The sequence below is a fragment of the Pezoporus flaviventris genome, unplaced genomic scaffold (assembly GCF_033815535.1).
Source record: "Pezoporus flaviventris isolate CSIRO_AGI_PZ_B2104156 unplaced genomic scaffold, CSIRO_AGI_Pfla_v1 ptg000036l, whole genome shotgun sequence".
Lineage (NCBI taxonomy): Eukaryota > Metazoa > Chordata > Aves > Psittaciformes > Psittacidae > Pezoporus > Pezoporus flaviventris.
The window spans coordinates 17,562,200-17,586,046 of NW_026892584.1; the positions used below are offsets into that span (position 1 = coordinate 17,562,200).

The 23,847-nt window shown below is 41.5% G+C and overlaps 1 protein-coding gene across 2 annotated transcripts in view; it reads left to right on the forward strand.

Moving 5' to 3' along the window:
- RASGRP1 (RAS guanyl releasing protein 1) overlaps positions 1–23,847 on the forward strand; it is a 49,530-nt gene that overhangs the window by 5,786 nt on the left and 19,897 nt on the right. For both annotated transcript variants that reach the window (XR_009745107.1, XM_061463396.1), the window contains exons 3-6: positions 16,283–16,388; positions 18,546–18,608; positions 21,536–21,667; positions 22,772–22,925. Coding sequence is in view for 1 of the 2 variants with exons in the window: in XM_061463396.1 (XP_061319380.1) it covers positions 16,283–16,388; positions 18,546–18,608; positions 21,536–21,667; positions 22,772–22,925 (455 nt within the window). In the remaining variant the exon portion in view is untranslated. The remainder of the gene's footprint in view (positions 1–16,282; positions 16,389–18,545; positions 18,609–21,535; positions 21,668–22,771; positions 22,926–23,847) is intronic.

The window sequence follows — 23,847 nt, forward strand, 5'->3', positions numbered from 1 at the left end:
CCAGATGCTTTTTCAGTTTCATTAACTTAATCATCTAAACATCTACTTGGGGAGGATGAGTGTGTGCTCTTTCACTCACAAATTTGGTCTTCTTTAGCTTGAACTGAGGAATGATAGGCATGTGCTTTAGAGACAGTGAGGGTCATATGAGATACTGTTAAGTCATGTAGATGATCACTACATCTGAGAGACCAGCATTACATCAGTGTTTCAGTAGCATGATGAGAAGGGGGTGCTGAAAGCAGAGGTTTCTTCAAGTTCCATGAAAGTTTGCATCAGGATAGAATCATAGAATGGTTTGGGTTGGAAGGGACCTTAAGATCATCTAGTTCCAACCCCTCTGCCATGGGCAGGGACACCTCACACTAGACCGTGCTGCCCAAGCCTCTGTCCAACTCAGCCTTGAGCACTGCCAGGGGTGGAGCATTTACCACTTTTTTGGGCCACCTGTTCCAGTGACTCACCACCCTTACAGTAAAGAGCTTCTTCCTTATATCTAGCCTGAACGTTTCTGTTTAAGTCTAAACCTGTTACCCTTGTCCTGTCACTACAGTCCCTGACAGAGTCCCTCTCTGGCATGCTTGTAGGTCCACTTCAAATATTGGAAGGCTGCTATGAGTTCTCCATGCAGGGTGAGTAAGATGAATCACAGAATGGTTTGGGTCGGAAGGGACCTTGAAGATCATTTAGTTCCAACTCCCCTGCCATGGGCACAAACACCTTCCAATAGACCAGGTTGCTCCAAGCCCTGTTCAGCCTGGCCTTGAACACTTCTGGGGAAGGGGCTTCCACAACTCTTTGAAGACATTATCCTTTGTCATTTCCCTATACGCTGTTGTATAAAGTCCCTCTCCAGCATTCTTGCAGTCCCCCTTTAGGTACTGGAAGACTGCTCTAAGGTCTCTCCAGAGCCTTCTCCAGGTTGAATAAGCCCAACTCTCAGCCTTCATAGGAGAGGTGCTCTAGCCCTCTGATTATTATTGTGGCCATCCTTCGGCCTCACTCCAGCAGTCCCTTCTTGTGTTGATTTTCTCTTAGATGTTAGCTGCCTAAAACTGTACAAGTTAATCATAGTTAACATTTTATAGAATAAAAATTAATTACATTAGCAGAGCTGTCTAGTTATGTGAACAGATAATATTTCTATAGCTAACTCTTTTATCAATGCCATGCAAAAATATATTAAGTCTTAGGAATTCTTTGAGAGCCAAGAAAGTATTGCATCCAGTTTACAAACAATGAAGCTGGCAAGTTTGAGTTCTCTCATTAAGAGAACTATAGCCATTTTTTCCTCAAAACTACAGAAAATTTGAAAATTGTATCCATTTCCTTCCTTTCAGTTATCTAGAAAAACCTACTGTACTCTTAACATAAATACATTTTTCAGTCTGGTTAAAACATACAGTAACTACTAAAACAATCACAGTTCAAGTACCAAGTTTATCTGTGTCCTTTTACCCAATTTACTATATGCCAAATTCTAACACAGAATTCTGACTCAAAAGCAGTTACTTCTTTCAAGGCCTATGCACATCCACGGAAGGCAAATTTGGTCGTTTACTTCTGTCTGTTAGGTTTGCCTGAAGAGTTATTTGTTTTTCTCTCACGCTCCACAAACTTGCAGGGTTCCACCCCTCAGCCCTGAAGCCTAGGCTGAGTGTTGAGGTCTCCAGTCCCAGTTAAAGTTAGTTAAACTTTAGTTTAAGTAAGCAGTTAAAGTTTGTTCATTGTATTGTTCTGTATTAAAATGTTGTTGATCATTGTGTGTTAAGTAATCTGGGTGCGATTTGGTCAAATATAGTGCAGAAACTGTGGTATTGCTTTGCAACAGAAAGTACGTTAATAATCAATCACATTGTGGGAACAGAAGAGTCATTACTGCTTTGGAGAATTCATGACACTGTGGGAACAGAAGACTAGTTACTGCTCTGGAGAATTCTAAGTGCTGTTTAGTGACCTATTAAAGTTAATTGTGATTGTACCAAAACGAAAATAGATTTCTGTTTTAACCCAATGTCTGTGGAAAAAACTTTCCCAAAGAAAAGAAACTTTACATATCTTTACATATAATTTTAAAGTTCTATTTAGCTAATTTGACTTCAGTCTTTTCAATAGCTCTTGACTTTGGAAAATTACAAGTAATAAGAAAAAAAATGAAGAAAGCTTAGACTTGCTTTATAAAGCAGTTTCCATTTTACTTACATATACCACAAGGATATGACAGAAAAGTCTACCTTCATACCTCTAAGTATAACTTCAGAAAAACAACATACATTTTATTTAACAATGCAAAAAAGCTTAGATAGCAATAGAAAATAATTAATTTTCCATTCATGTATGAGTTTAAGTCTTTCTTCACCTCAATCTTTGTATGAAGTTGAAGAAATGTCACTTGTCCTTTAAGCTTCCCCAAGCATTTTACTTTGTGTTAACTGTTTTCATTGTGTGTGCTTTAGTGTGAAGTCTCTCAGTGCTTTGCTGTGTGTTGCTAAGTGTAAAGACGTGTATTTGCATTGTTTTCTTAGAAGTCTGAAGAAGGGGTTTCCTTAGACTGTTACATAGTTCCCTGTATCTTTATGTTATGCAGGACAGACTGGAGATTAAAAGCTAAGATAGCTTTCTAAACATGATACCACCTTTTTCCCCCTATTTCTGAGATAGGTGCAAGTGCAAAAGCTGGCAAAAGGCAAAGGTAAGAGAATACCTGTCGGGAGCTGTTAAGATTGTATTGGAGATGACTTCAGGAATCTCCAAACACGCAATTTTAAGACTCAAATGTATATAGAAGTCATGTTAAGAAAAATTCAGTGCCTTGTGCCACCTCTATTGTGATGGAAGATCATTAAGAGAGAATATGGGTTTTCTGAGATGTGGAACTCTTTTGGCAGAGAACAGCAGTGTGAGATGTCAGGAGCTTCTTTTCTTTTTTAACCTTCACATTTTTTTTGAAAAAGATTCACCTTCAAAATATTCACTTTGGGTGTGGGTGAGATTGTCTTCCCCTCTTGTTCAGGAGAACCAGTTATGTTTGATGTTGATCTCCAGTATGAAGTGTTTTAAAAAAGTATTTAAAAAAAAAAGTGATTGTTTTAGGTTGAATAACGTAGAAAATAATCAGATACCTTTATTAGTAATATTAAGGAATGACTTGCAACAGTACTTAGGAGGCATAAGATTCTGCTCTGCAGTAGGCCAGCTGGTACAGTGGGGCCAATAAAGCTTACACTTGAACACATGTAGGATTGTTTCTCTGGTAAATATTGGGCATATTGCAGCTGGCTTGAATCAGCAATTGGGAAGCTTCTGTATGTAGATATTTGATAGTGCTACCTGCTGATTAGGTATGTTTTAAGTTTGGCATGAAGCTGTGGGGTTTTTCTGAAACTGGTTCTTTTGGTCCATGGTGAACAAGAGGTGTTTTAGTCTAAGAATGAACTGTTGTGGTTTAACTTCGGTCATCAGCCAAGCACCACACAGATGCTCACTTACCCCCCCACCTCAGTGGGAAGGGGGAGAGAACTGAAGGGTACAACAGAGAAAACTTGTGGATTGAGATAAAGACAGTTTAATAAGTTAAAGGAGAAAAAAAAAACAAACAAACCAAACAAAAAAAAAAAACAAAAACAAAAAACACACAAAAAAAACAAAAACGAAAAACCAAACCCAAACCAAACAACCAAAACCCCAGGCAAACCCAAGAAAAATATGTGATGTATAAAACCCTAATTGTCCATCACCAGCCCACTGATGCTCAGCCAGTTCCCAAGCAACAGCATCCCTGGCAAACTTCCACCTACTTTTTATTTCTGAGCATGACATAATATGATACGGAGTATCCCTTTGATCATTTGGGATCAGCTGTCCTGGTTGTGTCCCCTCCTAGCTTCTTGCCCACCTTCAGCCTTCTTGCTGGTGAAGCAGTGTGGGAAGGCATGCCCCAACTCTTGTGTTAGAAGCTAGTTTTCCAGAGTGTCTGTAAGCACTAATTTCGGAAATATACCTAGAAGTTAAAGAAAGACTAGGAAGCTTAGGTATGTAAGGGAGGGAAGCCTGAAACAGTAGGTCAGAAATATTAGAGCAGGAGTCATAATTTTCATCAGTAATGAAAATTAAGGCCAGGAACTGGGATCTAAGCAGTCTTCAACATCAGCATCTCAGAGGAAAGCAGCTTGGTGTCTGCCAGGTGTTACAGTTTCAACCTTCGGATAGGTCTGACTTCCTGCTTCCTTGAATCTTTTGACCGGCTGCCCCAGGATTAATCATGCAGTTAGAAACTTATTATAAAACACTGCAGTTGTGGGATGACTAAGTGCTAAGCATGCAGCTGGGTTCAGTGGTCAGTTGTGATAGCAGCCTTGGAAGTTTCTGATTCTGTTCTGGAAGTCTCCTTTGTCTTGTCCATCAATACTTAAGCCAGCACAGCTGTGTTGCCAGGCATTACACTTGAATTATTCAAGAGTTGCCTGCAGCTCAAAAGCTGCACGTGGCTTCAGTATCATGATTTAAAGCATTGTAAAAGTCTTGAACTCACAAATTATGTTTTGTAGGCTTTGGAGAAAAAAGACTATTTGATTAAAAAAGTTCTCATCTAAATTTGCTAAAATCAGTATTTTAAACATGCTGTAGAACAATGTATGGGGGGAGGGTGTGTGGTAACTTTTTATCTTATTCTATGTACTTGATCTGAATTTCCAAGGCTAATGGAGTGCTTTCCACCCACATTTAATCTGGTTTCTCTCGAAGTACATTTTAATTTCTGAAAATCATCCCATCTCCTCTTGACAAGAGCTTTTATCTTCTTGTTTTCATTTTAAAGAATTACCCACCCAGAGCTCTTTCTGCAAGATGTAGTTTTCCAAAAAGCTGTTTCTGAGAGAGGGTAATGGCTTTTTCCCTTGAGGCTTTTCTCCCCTAATGTTCCCTACCCTCATGCTGAGCAGTCTTATCCTTTTGGATGCATATTAGACTCACTTGTGAGTCTTGGATATATATTTGCATTGTTAATGAATATTTGGAGGAGCAGTGGTGGGTTCCTCTGCCCCCTTCCCTCCTTTCTACAGGAAGTTTGAAGGGGGAAATAAACTTGGAGAAGCCTCCAGTTTAAAGGGTTTCTTCTAACATCTGTGTTTACTTGGCTTATTTAGCATTCTATGGGTGCAGGGACTGATCAGAAAGTAGTATGATTCTCTGGAATATACTGATTTGTTCTCATTTTAACTTTGGAGTTTCCACTCCTAAGACCAAATACTTGTGTAAATAAATTTATGTATGACTTGCTTAATAGTTCCAAGCATGTATGGACAATAAGACTATTTATTTATTAAAAAAGAAGAAAAAAAAAAAAGCTTTAGCACAATTCCCTGAATATTTTTGTGCTTTCTACTAAACATTATAGCTTTCTTGTTGTGTGAGGGGGAAAACCACCATCCTGCATAGAATTAAATGTAAGCTGGAGAGCTCAAGGTTCCACCTGCTTTCTGCTGCAGCTAAAATTAAAACAATCATTCTTTTACCTAATTAGTGCCTCATCTCTTTGTGAGGACATTGTAATTAAGTTATGTTATTTCTGAAAGATGTTAAGGTCCTAAAATAATTATTTAAAATAAAGAAAAATTCACTAAGGATATGCACAAAAATCTGCATTTGGGGTAATCAGTTGTAAAAACGGTAAAGTCTTTGTTATACAGCATTTCTGCAGAAAAGTATCTCAATGTGAAGATGAATTTTAAAACTGAAAGTGGTTTAATGATAGTGTGCCATTGCAGAAGCTCTAAGATAAGTGCATGCATAGAGGGATGTGTGTGCCTCATTTTTTTTATATTTATACATTATATATGTGCACTTACATGTATAAAAATGTACATGTACATATAGGCATTATGTGATTCACAAAGGTGCAAACTGCAAAGGGTTCAGGAAAGGACATCAAAGTTGACCAGAGATCTAGAAAACCCGGCTTCTGAGGAAAATAGATTTCGTGTTTCCTAGCTCAGAAAAGAGACGAGGGGAGCAATCCTTACATAGAGAAAATATATTGATAAGAGAAAAATTGTTTTTCCTCTCTGCTGGGAGCCAGGCATAATGGGTTTAAGCTGCCCAAGTTGCCTAAGGTCTTTGATTAGACCATAAGGAGAATTCTTTAACGATGTAGGTGCTCAAGTGCTGGAATAAATCACCTACAGAGGCTATGAAATCCTTGTCACTGTAGAACTTCAACAACAAATTAAACTGTTTCTGAAGCATACTGGCTTTGAGATTCTGTATTGGAGCAGGGGATTGAGTACGTTAGCTCTTTAGCCCTTATTTCTGCCATTGACTGAGTTTTCAGGTGTTGTTAAAATACAAAGGCTATTTCCAGCCTGAGAAATAAATACCCTTGTTTAAGTTTAATCTACTAGTTCACCCTCAGTGATGGTTTTCTAACTGATGAGCAGGATGGTGGTTTCTCATTAATCTGAGTCTGACCAAATGTGATCAATTTAATGACGAGAGTTAAATGACTACCTCCGTTACTGGGTATCAAACTCTAAGTAGCAATAATAAGCCTGATGTAAGAAGACTATTATGAGTTTCACAAGTTTTAAGCTGAAGGGGAGCAGTGTGTTTCCTGTTTGTGAAGGGAAGTTCCAGAAAGTGTCCATGAAATATTCAATTTTCTTTGCTTCTAGCCATTCCAAGGTTTTCTCATAGTACTGAACCTCACGTGACATTGACTTACAGCTGTTTCAGTTCAGTCATATTTCATACACGTCCATGTATTTCATCAAGGTCTTTGAGACCTTAAGATCATCAGTTGCCCCAGTTTTCAAATCACATGCTGCTTTAATAATCTTTGCAGAAATTTGTAACGCCATGGCCACACCATCTTCTTTAATCCACCAGAAAAAAAAAACCAAACCAAACCACAAACAAGAAAACTACACCACTTTGCAGAAATCTGAAAGAATTCTATGTTGCACTAGAGTGTAGCAGTGTATCAACCCACGACTTTCAGCTTTGCACTTAGCAAGATGTCCTTGTTTTGGCTGGGATAGTTAGTAACACACCAATGTTTTACTTGTTGCTAAGTAGTATTTGACCAAAGTCAAGGACTTTTCACTTTTTAGTTTTATTTCTTTCTTTTAGTTATCTCTGGTTTCATTACTATTCTTCTTAGTAGTAGCTGTATTTATAAATTTATTTAGTAGTAGTAGTATTCAGCCTGAAGAAGAGAAGACTTTGGGGACACTTTATAGCAATCTTCCAGTACCTGAAGGGGGCCTCCAAGAATGCTGGAGAAGGGCTTTTTACAAGGGCAAAGGGGAATGGCTTTAATCTGAAAGAGGGCAGATTTAGACTAGGTATGAGGAAGAAATTCTTTACTGTGAGGCTGGTGAGGCACTGGAACAGGCTGCTTCGAGCAACCTGGTCTAGTGGAAGGTGTCCCTGCCCATGGCAGGGGGCTGGAACTAGATGATCTCTAAGGTCCCTTCAAACCAAAATCATTATTATTATATGATAGGATTTTATTGTAATTTATTATTAAACTATTATTATCACAGTATCACAGTATGCTAGAGATTGGAAGGGACCTCAAAAGATCACCTAGTCCAATCCCCCTGCCGGAGCAGGAACACCTAGATAATGTTACACAGGAATGTGTCCAGGCGAGTTTTGAATGTCTCCAGGGAAGGAGACTCCACAACCCCCCTGGGCAGCCTGTTCAGTGTTCTGTCACCCTCACTGAGAAGAAGTTTCTTCTCAAGTTTAAGTGGAACCTCTTGTGTTCCAGTTTGTACCCATTACCCCTTGTCCTATCATTGTTTGCCACTGAGTAGAGCCTGGCTCCGTCCTCGTGACACTCCCCCTTTATATATTTATATGCACTAATAAGGTCACCCCTCAGTCTCCTCTTCTCTAAACTATAGAGACCCAGCTCCCTCAGTCTTTCCTCATAAGGGAGATGCTCCACTCCCTTAATCATCTTAGTTGCCCTGCGCTGGACTCTCTCCAGCAGGTCCCTGTCCTTCTTGAACTGAGGGGCCCAGAACTGGACACAATATTCCAGATGGGGTCTCACCAGGGCAGAGTAGAGGGGAAGGAGGACCTCTCTCGACCTACTAACCACCCCCCTTCTAATACACCCCAGGATGCCATTGGCCTTCTTGGCCACAAGGGCACAGTGTTGGCTCATGGTCATCCTGTCGTCCACTAGGACCCCCAGGTCCCTCTCCCCTACACTGCTCTCTAACAGGTCGTTCCCCAATCTATACTGGAACCTGGGGTTGTTCCTGCCCAGATGCAGGACTCTACACTTTCCCTTGTTATATTTCATCAAGTTATTCCCTGCCCAACTCTCCAGCCTGTCCAGGTCTTGCTGGATGGCAGCACAGCCTTCTGGCGTGTCAGCCACTCCTCCCAGCTTAGTGTCATTCAGCAAACTTGCTGATAGTACACTCAACTCCCTCATCTAAATCACTGATGAATATATTAAATAATACTGGTCCCAGTACTGACCCCTGAGGCACTCCACTAGTTACAGGCCTTCAGCTAGACTCCGCCCCATAGACTACAACTCTCTGGCTTCTCTCCTTCAGCCAGTTCACAGTCCACCTCACTACCTGATCATCCAGGCCACACTTCCTCAATTTAGCTGTGAGGATGCTGTGGGAGACTGTCAAATGCTTTGCTGAAGTCAAGGTAGACCACATCCACCGCTCTGCCATCATCCATCCACCGTGTTATTTCCTCATAAAAAGCTAAGAGATTGGTCAAGCATGATTTCCCCTTGGTGAAGCCATGTTGACTGCCCCTCATAGCCCTCTTATCCTTGATATGCCTTAAGATGGCACCAAGGATAAGGTGTTCCATCACTTTCCCAGGGACGGAGGTGAGGCTGACCGGTCTATAGTTACCCGGGTCCTCCTTCTTGCCCTTTTTGAAGACTGGAGTGACATTTGCTTTCCTCCAGTCCTCAGGCACCTCTCCCGTTTCCCAAGACTTGGTAAAGATGATGGAGAGTGGTCTAGCAATGACTTCCGCCAGTTCCCTCAGCACCCGCGGGTGCATCCCATCTGGACCCATGGATTTATGGATGTCCAGATTGCTCAACTGGTCTCTAACCCATTCCTCATCGACTAAGGCAAACCGCTCCGTTGACCTGACTTCATCTGAGGTCTCAGGGGTACAGGGCTCCTCAGGACTGCCTGCAGCAGAGTAGACAGAGACAAAGAAGGCATTCAGTAACTCTGCCATCTCTGTATCTTCTGTCACCAGGGCACCCATCCCGTTCATCAGTGGGCCTACATTGCCTCTGGTGTTAGTTTTATCTGCCATGTATTTGAAAAAGCTCTTTTTGCTGTCCTTGACCCTTCTCACCAGGTTTAATTCTAAGGAGGTCTTAGTCATCCTAGCTGCCTTCCTACATCCTCTAGCAGCAGCCTTATATTCCTCCCAATTGGCCAGCCCCTCCTTCCATGACCTGTAAACTCTTCTCTTCCACTTGACCATACCCAGCAATTCCCTATTTAGCCACGCAGGTCTCCTGGCCCTCTTCCTTGACTTCCTACGTGTCAGGATGCTCTGATCTTGAGGTCGGAAAAAGCATTCCTTGAATGCCAACCAACTATCTTGGGCCCCTTTACCTTCAAACAGCCTTGCCCATGGGATTTCCCCTAGCAATTGCTTGAAAAGGCCAAAGTTTGCCCTGCTAAAGTCCAGGGTTGCAATTCTACTTACTATTCTACTGGTCCTACCACACAAGATCCTGAATTCCACCGTCTCATGGTTGCTGCAACCAAGGCAGCCCTCAACCCTTACTGCTTCAACCAGATCCTCCTTGTTAGTGAGGATGAGATCCAGCAGGGCTCCTCTCCTGGTCGGCTCATCCACCATTTGCAGGAGGAAGTTATCATCCATACACTGGAGGAACCTCCTGGACTGTGGCTGGGTTGCTGAGTGGTCCTTCCAGCAAACATCAGGGAAGTTAAAATCCCCCACGACAAGCACGGCCTGTGACTGTGAGGCCGCTCTCAGCTGCCTGTAGAAGGCCTCGTCAATTTCCTTACCCTGATCTGGTGGTCTGTAACAGACACCCACAACAGTATCCCCCCTGCCAGCCTGCCCCTTAATTCTCACCCACAGACTCTCAACTCGCTCGTCATCTGTCCCTGGACAGAACTCAGTGCATTGCAGCTGCTCCTGCACATAAAGAGCAACCCCACCACCCCTCCTGGCTGGCCTGTCTTTCCTGAAAAGGACATAGCCCTCCATGACTATATTCCAGTCATGTGAGCTGTCCCACCATGTCTCTGTAATTGCCACCAGATCATAGTCTCCTGACTTAACACAGGTTTCCAACTCCTCTGGCTTATTTCCCATGCTGCGCGCGTTGGTGTACAGACATTCCAGGGAGCGAGCTGAGCACACCGATTTCACCCTAGGATTATAGGAGGCCTCCCAGTCTTCATCAATTCTGGAGTGCTGCCCCACTGGGGCAAGCCCAGCTACAAGCCCATCCCCCTTCGAATCTAGTTTAAAGCTCTCCAAATGAGCCCTGCTAATTCATGCCCCAGCATCCTTTTGCCTCTGTGAGATAAACCTTTCCCACTTGTCATTGTCCAGACTGGTGCCCTATAAAACCGGTTGTTACCAGAGAATCCAAAGCCCTGCCTGTAGCATCAGTCTCGAAGCCAATCTTTTATGGACTGAATCTTCCCATTCCTTCCCACATCATCAGTGGAAGATGGAAGGAGTGAGGAGAAGATCACTTGAGCCCCAGACTCTTTCACCATCCTCCCCAAGGCCCTGTAGTCTTTCTTCATCCCCCTCAGACTGCAGGAAGCAGCTTCCCCCTCACCTGTCTGGAAGACCAGCAGCGGGTAGTAGTCTGTCGGGTGCACCTGGTTGGGGAGCGCCCTGGTGATATCCCTGATCCGGGCTCCAGGCAGACTACACACTTCCCCATGATGAGGGTCAACTCTGCATATCGGGCCCTCTGTTCCTCTCAGAAGGGAATCGCCTACTACAATGACCCTTCTTTTTTTCTTATCAGAGGCAGCCTTGAGGTGCAAAGTCGACCGCCTTTTCCTATGTGGCCTTGTAGGCTGGCCTTGCACCACATCCTCACCTACCTCTCCTTCAAGATCCAGGGCCTCAAACCTATTACTGAGGGACACCTGGGGAAGCAGGGCAGGAAGGGGGGAGGGTTTCCCACGATGCCGAACTGGAACTCGCTTCCAACCCTCATCGGCTTTTTGGTCCCCTACCTCTGCGCAACAGCTACAGGGCAGGGTCTGTCTCAGGCCATCCCCCTCTGTCTGAGAGGGCAGGGGGTCCTTCCCCTTTTGGGGGGTATCTCCCTGGAACCGTTCCAACTGGCACGCCAGGGAGTTACTCCACCAGTCGATCTCCCTTTCACACTCCCTGATGGTCCTCAGCGTCTCAACCTCCTCCTTAAGTGTTGCCACCAGGCTAAGCAGATCTTCTACCTGCTCACACCTCACGCAGGTGGAATGCCGTCCTCCCTCCCCCGGCAGCAGCAGGCTCTGGCACTCCCTGCATCCAGAGACCTGAACAGCCACGGTTTGGGACAGGGTCTCTGTCTGAGTTGCTGCAGTCACCTTACTGCAAGCTCTCTTTCTGGAGGCAACCATATTGGTCCGCAGTCTGGGACACCAGCAACAGGGTCAGCAACGCGACCTGCTCGTTCCTCACTGCCCTCTCCGAGGCTCTTTCAAGGCAAGGGGCAGGGGGGTGGTCGCCGTCACCGTGGGAACGCCCCCGCCACGTCAGCCGCTCTCTCGCAAGGGCTGCTGGGGCTTCGGGGATCGGGAGATGTCGGGAGCCGCGATGTCTCTGCTCTATCCCCTCTGATTTTCCCAATCTCCGTTGACCCTCGCGGTCGCTGAACCGTGCCGGCTGTGGCTCTAGCTAGGCCAGCTCCGATCAGCTTTATCTTTTTTTTTCCAATTCTCCCTGTCACACTGAGAGGGTCAGGGAATGAGCAAGTGGCTGCATGGTACTTAGCTGACAGCTGGGGTTAAACTCCGACACAAGACCTCCTGTCAAGTGCTTGATGCTTTCTTGCATTGTATAGTTTTTGATGCTACTTTTTGATAACCACTGAAAGACTTAGGGGAGTTTAGAAGTTATTCATGTTCCTGGTAGCCTAGTTACAGATCATGTGATGTCAGTGCTCTGTGATTCACTTCTGATTCATTTCAAATGGTACACTAGGTGATAAAGTTGGAACCTGATTATGAAATGAAGGCCTCTTAGACCTAGGAAAACTAACTTTATTGCAGAATTCAGTTCAGTTGAGACATCCTTGGCAATCTTCCTGTTGCCTTATATTGCACTCATGAGTGGGAAGGTCTCAGTACAATTATCTTGTCTATCAAACATACTCTTTAAGTATATATGGCTTGGTGGCCATCAGCACTTGGTGAAAAGCAGGCAGTATGTTCTTAAAGTGTGGCTTGTTGGCTTTTGAATACTTTGATTCTTTCAAGTATTCATTAGATACAAGTCAGTTCATTTCTAAATCACAGATAACAGAGAGACACCATTTGGATCATGCAATAGATTGGCCAATGGACCTAGATTAGGATATTCTCACTCTTGTATGTACTGAGTCTCACATGCATTGTAACCGTAGCTTTTAGTGTCTTTGAGTTACTAACATAGATAATAAAATATTTAGCCCTAAATGATTTTATGTTTTCACTCCTGTAGTTAAATACTGGAAAAGTATATTCAACTCCTGTTGCCTTGTTTGTTTTACAGAATATTTATTAAACCAACTTAGTACAATAAGGGCATTTACATGAGGAAACGCATGTAACCAGTGGGTTGTGTTTTGCTGCAGTAAAACAAAGCTCAGGATTATGCAGTATTTTGTAGTTTTCTTTAAGATAAATTGACTGAAACACACCCATTCCACTTTGTTTAGTATTCACTTAGTGGTTTTTGCTCAGAAGGGTGTGTGGTTAGAAACAGGTATACAAACGGAAGCAAAAACGGGTCTCAAAAGGTTTAAAACAAACTGCTGGAGGTTCAAGAGAGTGCTGTAAAGGCATTCAGAAGCACTCTTGCAACACAGTCAGGAAAGCCCTCGTTTGCTTCACCATTTGCAGAGAGGCAGTTTAACATAACTTTTGTTACTTCCTTACACACAGCTGTTTAGAAGGTTGGCTCTCTGAAAAAAAGAGACCTAGTAGTCAGAGGCGTGAAAGATCCAATGACAGTTCAGAAACTGAAACTGAGCTGGAGTCTGTTCTTGACTTTTACCAGTTTAACTTCATGATTTGTTTTTAATTATGACTTTTTGAAACATAAATAGAGGAGGAATCAGACTCAATATTTTCCTCTTTAGTAGCATTTGCTGTATCATGGTGCATGCACTTGAAAAGTGCTTCCTTTTAAAACTGGGCAGGAAGATGACATTAAATATTTGATGTGCCATGTATTTGTAAAATTATGTGCTGCTACAATTCCATTAAGGCTTGCTGCTCAGTGCTGAGCTGTACTGGGAACTTTAGGATTTTTTTGCTGCGGAGTGTTTTAATTTGTTTTTAAACCGTCAGTAATACAGTGTTTTTCTTTGTGGAGATGAGCCTTTTAGTTTGGTGAGAGAGTGGATAGCACAATACTTAGTACTGCTTTAGTGTGTGCAAAATAATTGCATGTCATCGTAATGCAGCCTATCTCTTTTGTGACATAATTAGGTCTCTATGTTATGAAGCATAAATGCACTTTTATTATGCAAGAAAATACCATAAATGTGTTGATCTAATCACTAAGAGTAGGCAGAACATACTGTTTTTCTCTGCATCATGGTAAAACGGAAAAGTGACCTTCGAGAGGACAGAAATTCAATCTGGAGCTTTGTGCCAAGTGGTACCTATGTTATGTAATGGCAGAGGATTTTGGAATACACACAGAGGAAAAACTGCTAGGAGAGTGAATTATTTGCTGTCTTTGTCAGCTGGAGATGATCTATATTGAACACTTCGGAAAAATTGGTAATTTAATTGCAGCTGTATATACTTAATAGTGTGTGTGCACATAACCATTTGGCTTCCAAGTTAAGCATATATTGAACTGCTTTTCTGATTAAACAAGAGTAGTTGGATGGAGGCTCTGGCAGAACACCAAGTTCTGTGAAATGGGTGCAAATTGATGGAGGCCTCTGTGTGCAAGGCCTAAAATAATTTTACTCTTCCTGAAGACACTGGAAGAGTACAAAATGCCAAATACTACAGGCCTGAGTAAGTATGAGGATGTGAAACAGGGAATGCACAGACTTTGGTTCATGCTGTAAAACAGAGAACTTGTGGTATAAGTTAAGAGGCTTTATTTAAGTGTGATTTAAGTATAACTACAGAAGGTAGATTTAGAAATGGTCTCTTATGTTAACTGTTGAAGATCACCTGGAGCATAAAGTTCTCATTCTGGGCTTGATAGTGCCGAGTTGGGTGCTCTGTGGTCACAGAGGCTCTGCCAGAATTTGCTAATCAGGATTTTTCCATTTGTCTTGCCTGAGAGGCTGGCTGTAGTAAGATGTTTCAAGACTCTTTATTGTGCTGAGTGTCCTCCAAACTGACTGGGATTTTTGCTAGAGGAATGAAGTTACCCATACCAGCTATGTTCTCTGCTTTCAGGGCTTCACAGTTAGATAAACAGCAACTTGTAAACTATAGATCTAGGCCATTCTAAGCCATCTACCTACTAAACTACATCTACTCTGCATAAAACAGAGTCGGCCTGTCTGCCATCTTAAATTAAAATTTGATGGAAATAGATGAATCTCAAAGAATTGCAGGAGTAGGAGAGACACATCCAGATTGGTGCCCACATTGGTGTAGGAGTAGTTGTGTGAGCCCAGCAGTGGTCTGATCTGATTTGCTGTCTGGCGGTCAGCCTGGATTCAACCACAGCATGCATTGCTTTAAGCATGAGTGAGGAGTTATGGCCCTGTTGTGGGGAAGAGAAAGAAAAGACTTTCAGGGGAGCATATTGTGATAATAGGACTATTGTGTAGTGAAGAATAGTGGAGACAGATCTAGAGGAAATCAGGCTTTATTAGTTCTATGAAAGATCCAGTGTATTATTCAAAAAGAAAGACCTGGGCTCCGGGGTCCTCTCTTCACATTTGGTACCTTCCTGTAGAAGGGCATAGGAAACTCTTGTTTAATGACTAACATGGATTATCTTGTTTTGCAAGTGGGCTAAGTTTAATGTTCTTTTTGGTGTTGTGCAATTTAAAAATCCTTACCCCCATGTTAGATGCCATTTCATATGCTGCATCTGCTATTTCACCTTCCTCTTCCATTTGACATTATTGTGCATTGCTTCTGTATATTGTTCGTGTTAATGTTGGTTTAAGTGATAATTACATTTATCCTCACAGAGGACAGTGTGTTTAAAATGATTTAAAATGGTAAATCTTCTTTTGTATTTGCAAGGGTGTCTAATTCCAATTCAGGCTACTTTCGTTCTCTTATGACAGGTGTAGAAAAACATCTGTTAATATTTACAAATACTTTCACTACTGTGTTGCAGAAATTAAAACTTTTAAACATTCTGCTACATTTGATGTCCTTGATGTTTTCTGAATATGGAAAAAAAGACCACAAGACCTTTAAGATATATCTCATCTAAAAGCCTTCTTCAAGTGACATCCTTGTAACACATAATTTGAGGAAATGTGTTAGCATATGTAGGTCCATCACAGGGAGCATCAATAGGTTAACCTGTGGGCTTCTACATACATTGTATCTCGTTCTATGCGTTCTATGGAACCTGTGCATGTACTTCAGGGTTACGTATGTCAGCTATACAAACAGCCTTACAAACACATAAGAATATGGACATTCAGTTTGATAAGTTCAGTTGTGCCACTAACTGACTATTATGTATCGGTAACTGAATTCTTTTGCTCTGCAATTCATTAGTTTGTTTCAAAGGTTATACTCATCTGCCTAAAGCTAAGCATTTAAGTGTATTGCTGGGCTGGGATCATTAAAAATAACTACCTGGATATTTTGAGTGCTTTTGACACTTGCTTTTTTGCTTGCCTTATTTTTATTTACTTGTCTATTTATTTAAATTTGGTAAGGGTCTTCCAAATCGTGGTATGCAGCACTCATCAGAAAAATGATGCACTTCCTAAGTTAGTAGGTTACTGCTATTTTTGAAATAGCGTAGGTGAACAGGCCTGATGAGAATTAGTGTTCTGAAAAAGCCTCTTTTACCGAGTTATGCCAAGATTTCAATATGAATACTCCTTCTTTTTTTTCAGATTTAGAAGGAAATGCATATCAAAACAACCAGCTGCTAAAGATAATTCTGGCTATGCATCAGTTTATCATCTCCTCTGCAGACATGCTCCAGAAACTCATTGATCTATATCCTTTTTTAATATTCACCTGCTGTTAAGGTAATATTAGATAACTTGACAAGTTTGAAATGGGTAAGTAGAGGATATTAAATATTTGGGTGTATTACTGTGCCATTATTTAAACAATATACTCGTTCTTCACAGATTTTGGTTGTGTTTTGGGTTTGTTTAGGGTTGGGGTTTGATTGTTTGTTTTTTTTTGGGGGGGATTAGCTTATCAGCCGTAGAACAAAAGATGAAACTCCCTTTCAGATTTTAAGTAGGATAAATCACCTTCCACTGGCCTTTGACATAATATCTAGCAGGTGTAAGGTTAATGTAGGCATCTCAGTTAAGTTCTGTGAACCTGGGCCCAAGTTTCAGATCTCTTTCTCTCCTTTCTGTCCTCCATATAAGTGGAAGAACAAGGAACAAAAGGTCAATTCTTGAAAATATTCTATTGTATCATCTGGAGATGAAAATTTTCAACAAATATTATTTCTTACTCACACTATCACTTACTCGCACTGGAATAAATAGTAAGCTTTTCCCTCCTATTTTCTCCTATTTTGAGGTAACTACCTGGAGTCATAAAAGTGTGTTTCTGGCTCATTACATTTTTCACAACAAAGCTACTAGATAATATTGGCAATACTAGCCTTTAAAAAAAAAATAGTTGCGGCATATATTACCTGACTTCTTAGCTTTAAAGAATGTTTACACCTAATTAGATGGGAGACTAGGTACAGGAAGCAGACCTGACAAGCTAAGAATCTCCAGCCAATTTTGATACAATTTAATTTAGATAATCCTTTCTTTTCCCAAACTCTGTATCTTACTGGCTTTTAAAAGCAGCATCATTTACAACCAAGCTTTACTGTAGTGTTGGGTTCTGACTATCCTGCTGCTTCTCTAACCAAGTGATAGATCAAGTGTGCTAAGCTCCAACTGTGCTGTAGTGTGCAGTTAATTTATGCTCATATGGTCTTTGAAAATGGAGGAAAGTAGTTGCTTGTATGTTTCTGAGAAGCAATGTTTTCTACAGTCAGAGAAGTGATTCAAACTTTTATCAGACTTGTAATTTTGCAAGCTTATTTTTTTACTGTGTATAGACATTGTAGACTCCCTGTAAAGACATTGAAAGGTAAAAACAGTTTTGAATGGATCAGATAGCCTGGGCTCTTGTATTTTGAAAAACCTTGCAGATGTCCCAGTTTCACCATTTTCCATTCCCTGAATTACGTGACTGATTTTTATATGATTATGGGTGATTTGTGAACCATTTAAATTCAGACAGTCAGTTCAGGGCCCTTCAAAATATTTGGGAACTTACTCAGACTTCACTGGTTCTATAGTCAGCCTAATTTAAGCATTTAACATGGGTGCTTACATTGTGGGTGGTATACCCCCTCAGTTTTGGTCGTTTTAGGCTTCCATTAATTTCAGTCAGATTGTGGTAGGATTCACAGGGTATTTTCATGAAGTTGTATGTGTTAGCACTGAAAATATGTGTGTAATCTACAGCAGAAGAAGCAAGATATGTATAATCCATTTTCCAAATGGAATTTCCATGTCTTCAAAAGACATTGGCTACAGTATCAAAATGTGCTTTACAGAGTTAATAGACTAAAAATATTCCCAATTACCACAATAAGTCAAATAAAAACTGTTGTGTAGTTAGAAAGGTGAGATTTGCAGAGAGAGGCATTTCACATTTTTCTCTACCATTGTATACAGCTGGTTGCATTTAAAAGAAAATAGCATCTTGTTTTTGAAAATCTTTAGTGAATTGTAATTAACTGAAAAGGCTTTCTTCATAGAAGCAGTAATTGATGAATTTAGTGTTATTGTTTCAGATTCTAGTGAGATGTGCAAATGCATGAGTTTTATTAGAAATTGTGAAGCATGTTGCAGAGAAAAAAAACATGTAGAAAGCAGAATCGTTTCACTAAACACTACTAAGTACTTGGGGAGCTACATCAGTATTACTCACAGTAGTCATATGTACAATAAACTTTTGCTAAGATTCCTGCGATATACTTTGTATACACTTGTATAAAACCCTAAACTGATATTATTTGTCATCAGTAGAATGATTCCTATTGCTTACAGGTATGGAAGTATCAAGCATGTTACATTTCATATCATATGTGAATGGATGTGGTTTTCCTTAACAGTTTTCTACCTATCTTAATGCTTTAGAAAGTAAATCTTCCATGCTGTGTGTAAAGATATGCTATTTTGTGAGGTAAGAGTATTCTTGCTTGATAGGTAATGGTCTGCAGCTATCCATGTGCCATACGTAAGAATGCTTTCGCATATGTTAAGGTGATATTAAAAGGACAAACATACTGCTTCAGCTTTTCAAGGTTCACTTTAGTAGTTTTACACAAAAAGACCCAACTGGCTTTGTGCACATCCATTGAAGCTGGTGCATGAACTGTTGGGTCACAGTTTTTAACTGAGTCTATATGTTAAACATCAGTGAAAACTGACAGTGCTAGCATTGGTAGTATTGTGTCTAATATTAAGCAATCCAGGAGGTTCCTCGATTGTGTAGAAGACAACTTCCTTCTGCAAGTAATAGAGGAGCCGACAAGGAGAGGTGCCGTGCTTGACCTCGTGCTCACCAACAGGGAAGGGCTGGTTGAAAATGTGACGCTCCAGGGCAGCCTTGGATGCAGCAGTCATGAGATGCTCGAATTTGAGATCCTCAGGACAGTGAGAAGAGCGTGCAGCACGCTCACTGCCCTGGACTTCAAAAGAGCAGACTTTGGCCTCTTCAGGAGCCTGCTTCAGAAGGTTCCATGGGATACAGCCCTAGAGGGCAGAGGGGCCCAAGACTCTTGGTTGATATTCAAGGATCACCTGCTGCAAGCTCAGGAGTGTTGCATCCCAACCAGAAGGAAGTGCAGCAGGAGGGCCAGGAGACCTCCTTGGATGGATAAGGAGCTCCTGAGGAAAATTCAATTGAAAAAAGAGGCTTATAATAAGTGGAAGCAAGGACAGGCGGCATGGGAAGAGTACAGGGATGTTGTCTGAGAAGCTAAGGACCAGGTTAGGAAAGCTAAGGCTCAGTTAGAATTAAACTTAGCTAGAGGTATTAAAGATAACAGGAAGGGATTCTACAGGTACATAGCAAATAAAAAACAGACTAGGGAGAATGTAGGCCCCCTCAGGAAGCTCTCGGGAGAACTGGCTACACAGGATTTGGAGAAGGCTGAGGTTCTGAATGACTTCTTTGCTTCAGTCTTCACTGCCAAAGGCTCTGACTGCACCACCCAAGTCTTGGAAGGCAGATGCAGGCACTGTGAGAATGAAGACCTTGTGCCCACTGTAGGAGAGGATCTGGTTCGAGACCATCTTAAAAATCTGAATGTGCACAAGTCCATGGGTCCTGATGAGATCCATCTGTGGGTCCTGAAGGAGTTGGCAAATGAAGTTGCGAAGCTGCTGGCCATCATATTTGAGAAATCATGGCAGTCAGGTGAAGTTCCCGATGACTGGAAAAAGGGAAATGTAGACCCCATTTTCAAGAAGGGGAAAATGGATGACCTGGGGAATTACAGACCAGTCAGTCTCACCTCCGTGCCTGGCAAAATCTTGGAGCAGATTCTCCTGGAAGGCATGCTAAGGCACATGAAAATCAACAAGGTGCTTGGTGACAGCCAGCATGGCTTCACTAAGGGGAAATCCTGCCTGACCAATTTGGTGGCCTTCTATGATGCGGCTACAGAACTGATGGACAGGGGTAGAGCAGTTGATGTCATCTACCTGGACTTGTGCAAAGCGTTCGACACTGTCCCACACGACATCCTTGTCTCTCTTGGAGAGACATCAATTTGATGGATGGACCACTCAGTGGATAAAGAACTGGCTGGACGGGCGCACACAAAGAGTTGTTGTCAATAGCTCAATGTCCAGCTGGAGACCAGTAACGAGTGGTGTCCCTCAGGGATCGGTGTTGGGACCGGTCTTGTTTAACATCTTTGTTGGTGACATGGACAGTGGGATTGAGTGCGCCCTCAGCAAGTTTGCCGATGACACCAAGCTGTGTGGTTCGGTTGATACGCTGGAAGGAAGGAATGCCATCCAGAGGGACCTTGACACAGTTCTGAAGTGGGCTGATGCCAACCTCATGAGGTTTAACCATGCCAAGTGCAAGGTCCTACACCTGGGTTGGAGCAATCCCAGGCACAGCTACAGGTTGGTCAGAGAAGAGATTCAGAGCAGCCCTGTGGAGAAGGACTTGGGGGTGTTGGTTGATGAGAAAATGAATATGAGCAGGCTTCAGTGTGCGCTTGCAGCCCAGAATGCCAACCGTATCCTGGGCTGCATCAAAAGGAGTGTGAAAAGCAGGTCGAAGGAGGTGATCCTGCCCCTCTACTCTGCTCTTGTGAGACCTCACCTGGAGTATTGTGTGCAGTTCTGGTGTCCTCAACATAAAAAGGACATGGAACTGTTGGAACAAGTCCAGAGGAGGGCCACGAGGATGATCAGGGGACTGGAGCACCTCCTGTATGAAGACAGACTGAGGAAGTTGGGGCTGTTCAGCCTGGAGAAGAGAAGGCTGCGTGGAGACCTCATAGCAGCCTTCCAGTATCTGAAGGGGGGCTATAGGGATGCTGGGGAGGGACTCTTCATGAGGGACTGTAGTGATAGGGCAAGGGGTAATGGGTTAAAACTTAAACAGGGGAAGTTTAGGTTGGATATAAGGAGTAAATTCTTTCCTGTTAGAGTGGTGAGGCACTGGAATGGGTTGCCCAGGGAGGCTGTGAATGCTCCATCCCTGGCAGTGTTCAAGACCAGGTTGGATGAGGCCTTGGGTGATATGATTTAGTGTGAGGTTGGAAAGGACCTTAAGATCATCTAGTTCCACCCCCCCTGCCATGGGGGGGTGGAACTAGATGATCTTAAGGTCCTTTCCAGCCCTAACGATTCTATGATTCTATGATTATTGTATAGGTCTATTGAAAAAATGAAGTGGGATATTGCAGCTATTGTATTGTATTCAGTAGGTAATTCTATTGTATTCAGCAAACTATTGTATTCAGTAGGTAATTCTCCTTAGTAATTCCACTCAGTCACTTGAAATGATTCTGGATCACTTTTCAGCCTTCCTGGTGTTAGAGTAAAACTTTATTTTTGTGTTTCTGTATTTTCAATGTGCAATAGGTATTGGATTACAGAGTTCTGGGTTATGTTCAAAATGGATTCTAAACTATCCACAACTATGGAGGAATTTCAAGAACTGGTTAAAGCTAATGGTGAGGAGTTACACTATCATCTAATTGACACAACTCAAATGTGAGTGCTGAAGTCTCAATATGTTCAGAAAACAAACTTTTGCTCTGAATTTCCTGTATTCAAATATAATGTCTCTCCAGTATAGCAGCATAATTGTCCTACAGTGGGTTAAATTTATAAGTCATATATTACCTATCCTCAGAAGAGTTTACACTTCATTATAGATGTTTTTTATATATATATATATATATATTACATAGAGAAACAGAATATATTTCAAGAATGGCTTAGGTTGAATTAAACTGCACTGTAGACTTTATGCTGATTCTCTATGCTAGATAAATTTTACTCTGTCCAGGGAACCTAGAAAATTTGTAGAGGCCTAATGACTTTGAAGGATCACTTGAAGTCAATGAGAGAGGAGAATATACTTTGATTGGTTAAAACAGATGAGGTTAAAAAAGTGTGTTTATATTTTTAACAACAAAGGTAAGTGAAAAGATGTAGTTTATTACATTGTAAAACTCTTGATTCCAGGTGATTTTAGTTAGAAGATTACTTGTCCTGTCAAGAAAAAATCCTACAGCTATACATCATATAGTTCTTTCTTGGGAAGGAAACCTTCCCTGTTATCAAGGAGACTAAGATAGCTCTGTGGAACTCTGTAACAGTGTCAATTTGTACTTTGGTTGGAAATGTACAGGCAAAAGCAGAGCAGAATTTGGCATACATTTTACATCTGGTTATGAAAGAGGTTTTTTACGTTTTCAAATTCAATTGAATTTCATTACTCTATGGGTGGATAGTGTAGGGCTAGAGTTCATACTCAGGCTCGTCAAGGAAACCTGTAAGAATTATTAATTGGAGGAGCACTGGATCTGTTCACTGAAGACAAAGTTATGGATAGTAGTTCTGGAAGTGCAATATATAATCTCGTGCTGTTTAGTAATAATAGTTGTATTGTACTTGCTACATCAGTATAAAGACTAAACAGTATTTTGTCATGCAATCTCAAATGTATAAGAGGAACTAGCTGTTTAGAAATTCAAATAACTCACTTTTTATTGAGTAAGGACTGAAAACAGTGATATTTTTGTATTAGGGAGAGACAAAAATTTTGCTCTTCAAACTACTAACTCAGGGTAATTCTGTTTTGTCTAAAAGAAATTCTAGGGATTGGTCTAGGAAGTTGACACAGCGTGTAAAAACCAACACCAGTAAGAAACGTAAAGTCTCACTTCTTTTTGATCACCTTGAGCCAGAGGAGCTATCAGACCACCTTACCTATCTTGAATTTAAGTCTTTCAGAAGAATATCAGTAAGTGATTTTTATTTTTTAAATCTATTTATGTACTTACTTATTTTAAAGAAAGATTTGAAGAACATAGAAAACATGGGAGAGGGGTAGTATTATAAGATTAACCCTGCAGCGTAAGCTGTTGGACGATCTGTGTCCAGACTCTTGTTTGACGAGTGTTGAAGGTGGCCAGTGGCATTTATTCTGAGTACATACCCTTTTGCTGCAGTCATTTGAGAGAGAGAGAGTGAACCTTTTAAGCAACTGTGGAACAGAGTTGGGGCAAGGTCAGTTGGAAGGAAGAGAAGTAAACATTTGGTCTTCTTCCAAATTATCTTTCTGTTAGAGCAAGTGGTGTATGGCACAGGAACAAGCAGCCTCCTTTGACTCAAGTCAGTAACCAGGCCGAGATGGGATGAAGGAAACTAGGAATATTCTCCTAGAATGCTAACCTCCTGTGGCTGTAGAAAACAGTGCAGCGTTCTTTTGCAGTGACTAATGGACTGTCTGTACAGAAGTCCACTGGACTCTGCTTGCCATTTTGTATTGTGTGTAACAAAATAAAGACTAGGGATGAGGAAACAATTGAGAAAATGCCATTTTTTAATGTAAGGGGGGGGTTAAAATATTTTATTACACAAGCGTTTGAGTACACAAACGATTTTTAAGGATTTATCTTTTCCTTTTGTAGGGATTTATGTTTTCTTTCATTTGCTTTGTTTTTTCAGCTATGTTGGCAGCATATAAGATGCTAAATTCCCCATGCACCCTGGCTTGCACCCTTGTATGCTACAGCATTACTTCTATTCAAACCTGATACAGTTCACAGATGGAAAAGAAAAGTGAACATTAGAGACAAAATTCTAAGGTGGTTTCAAAGTCAGTGTGATGACAACAAAGAAAGCAAAGTGGGGTTTTTAGGGTTTTTTGTTTGTTTTTGTTA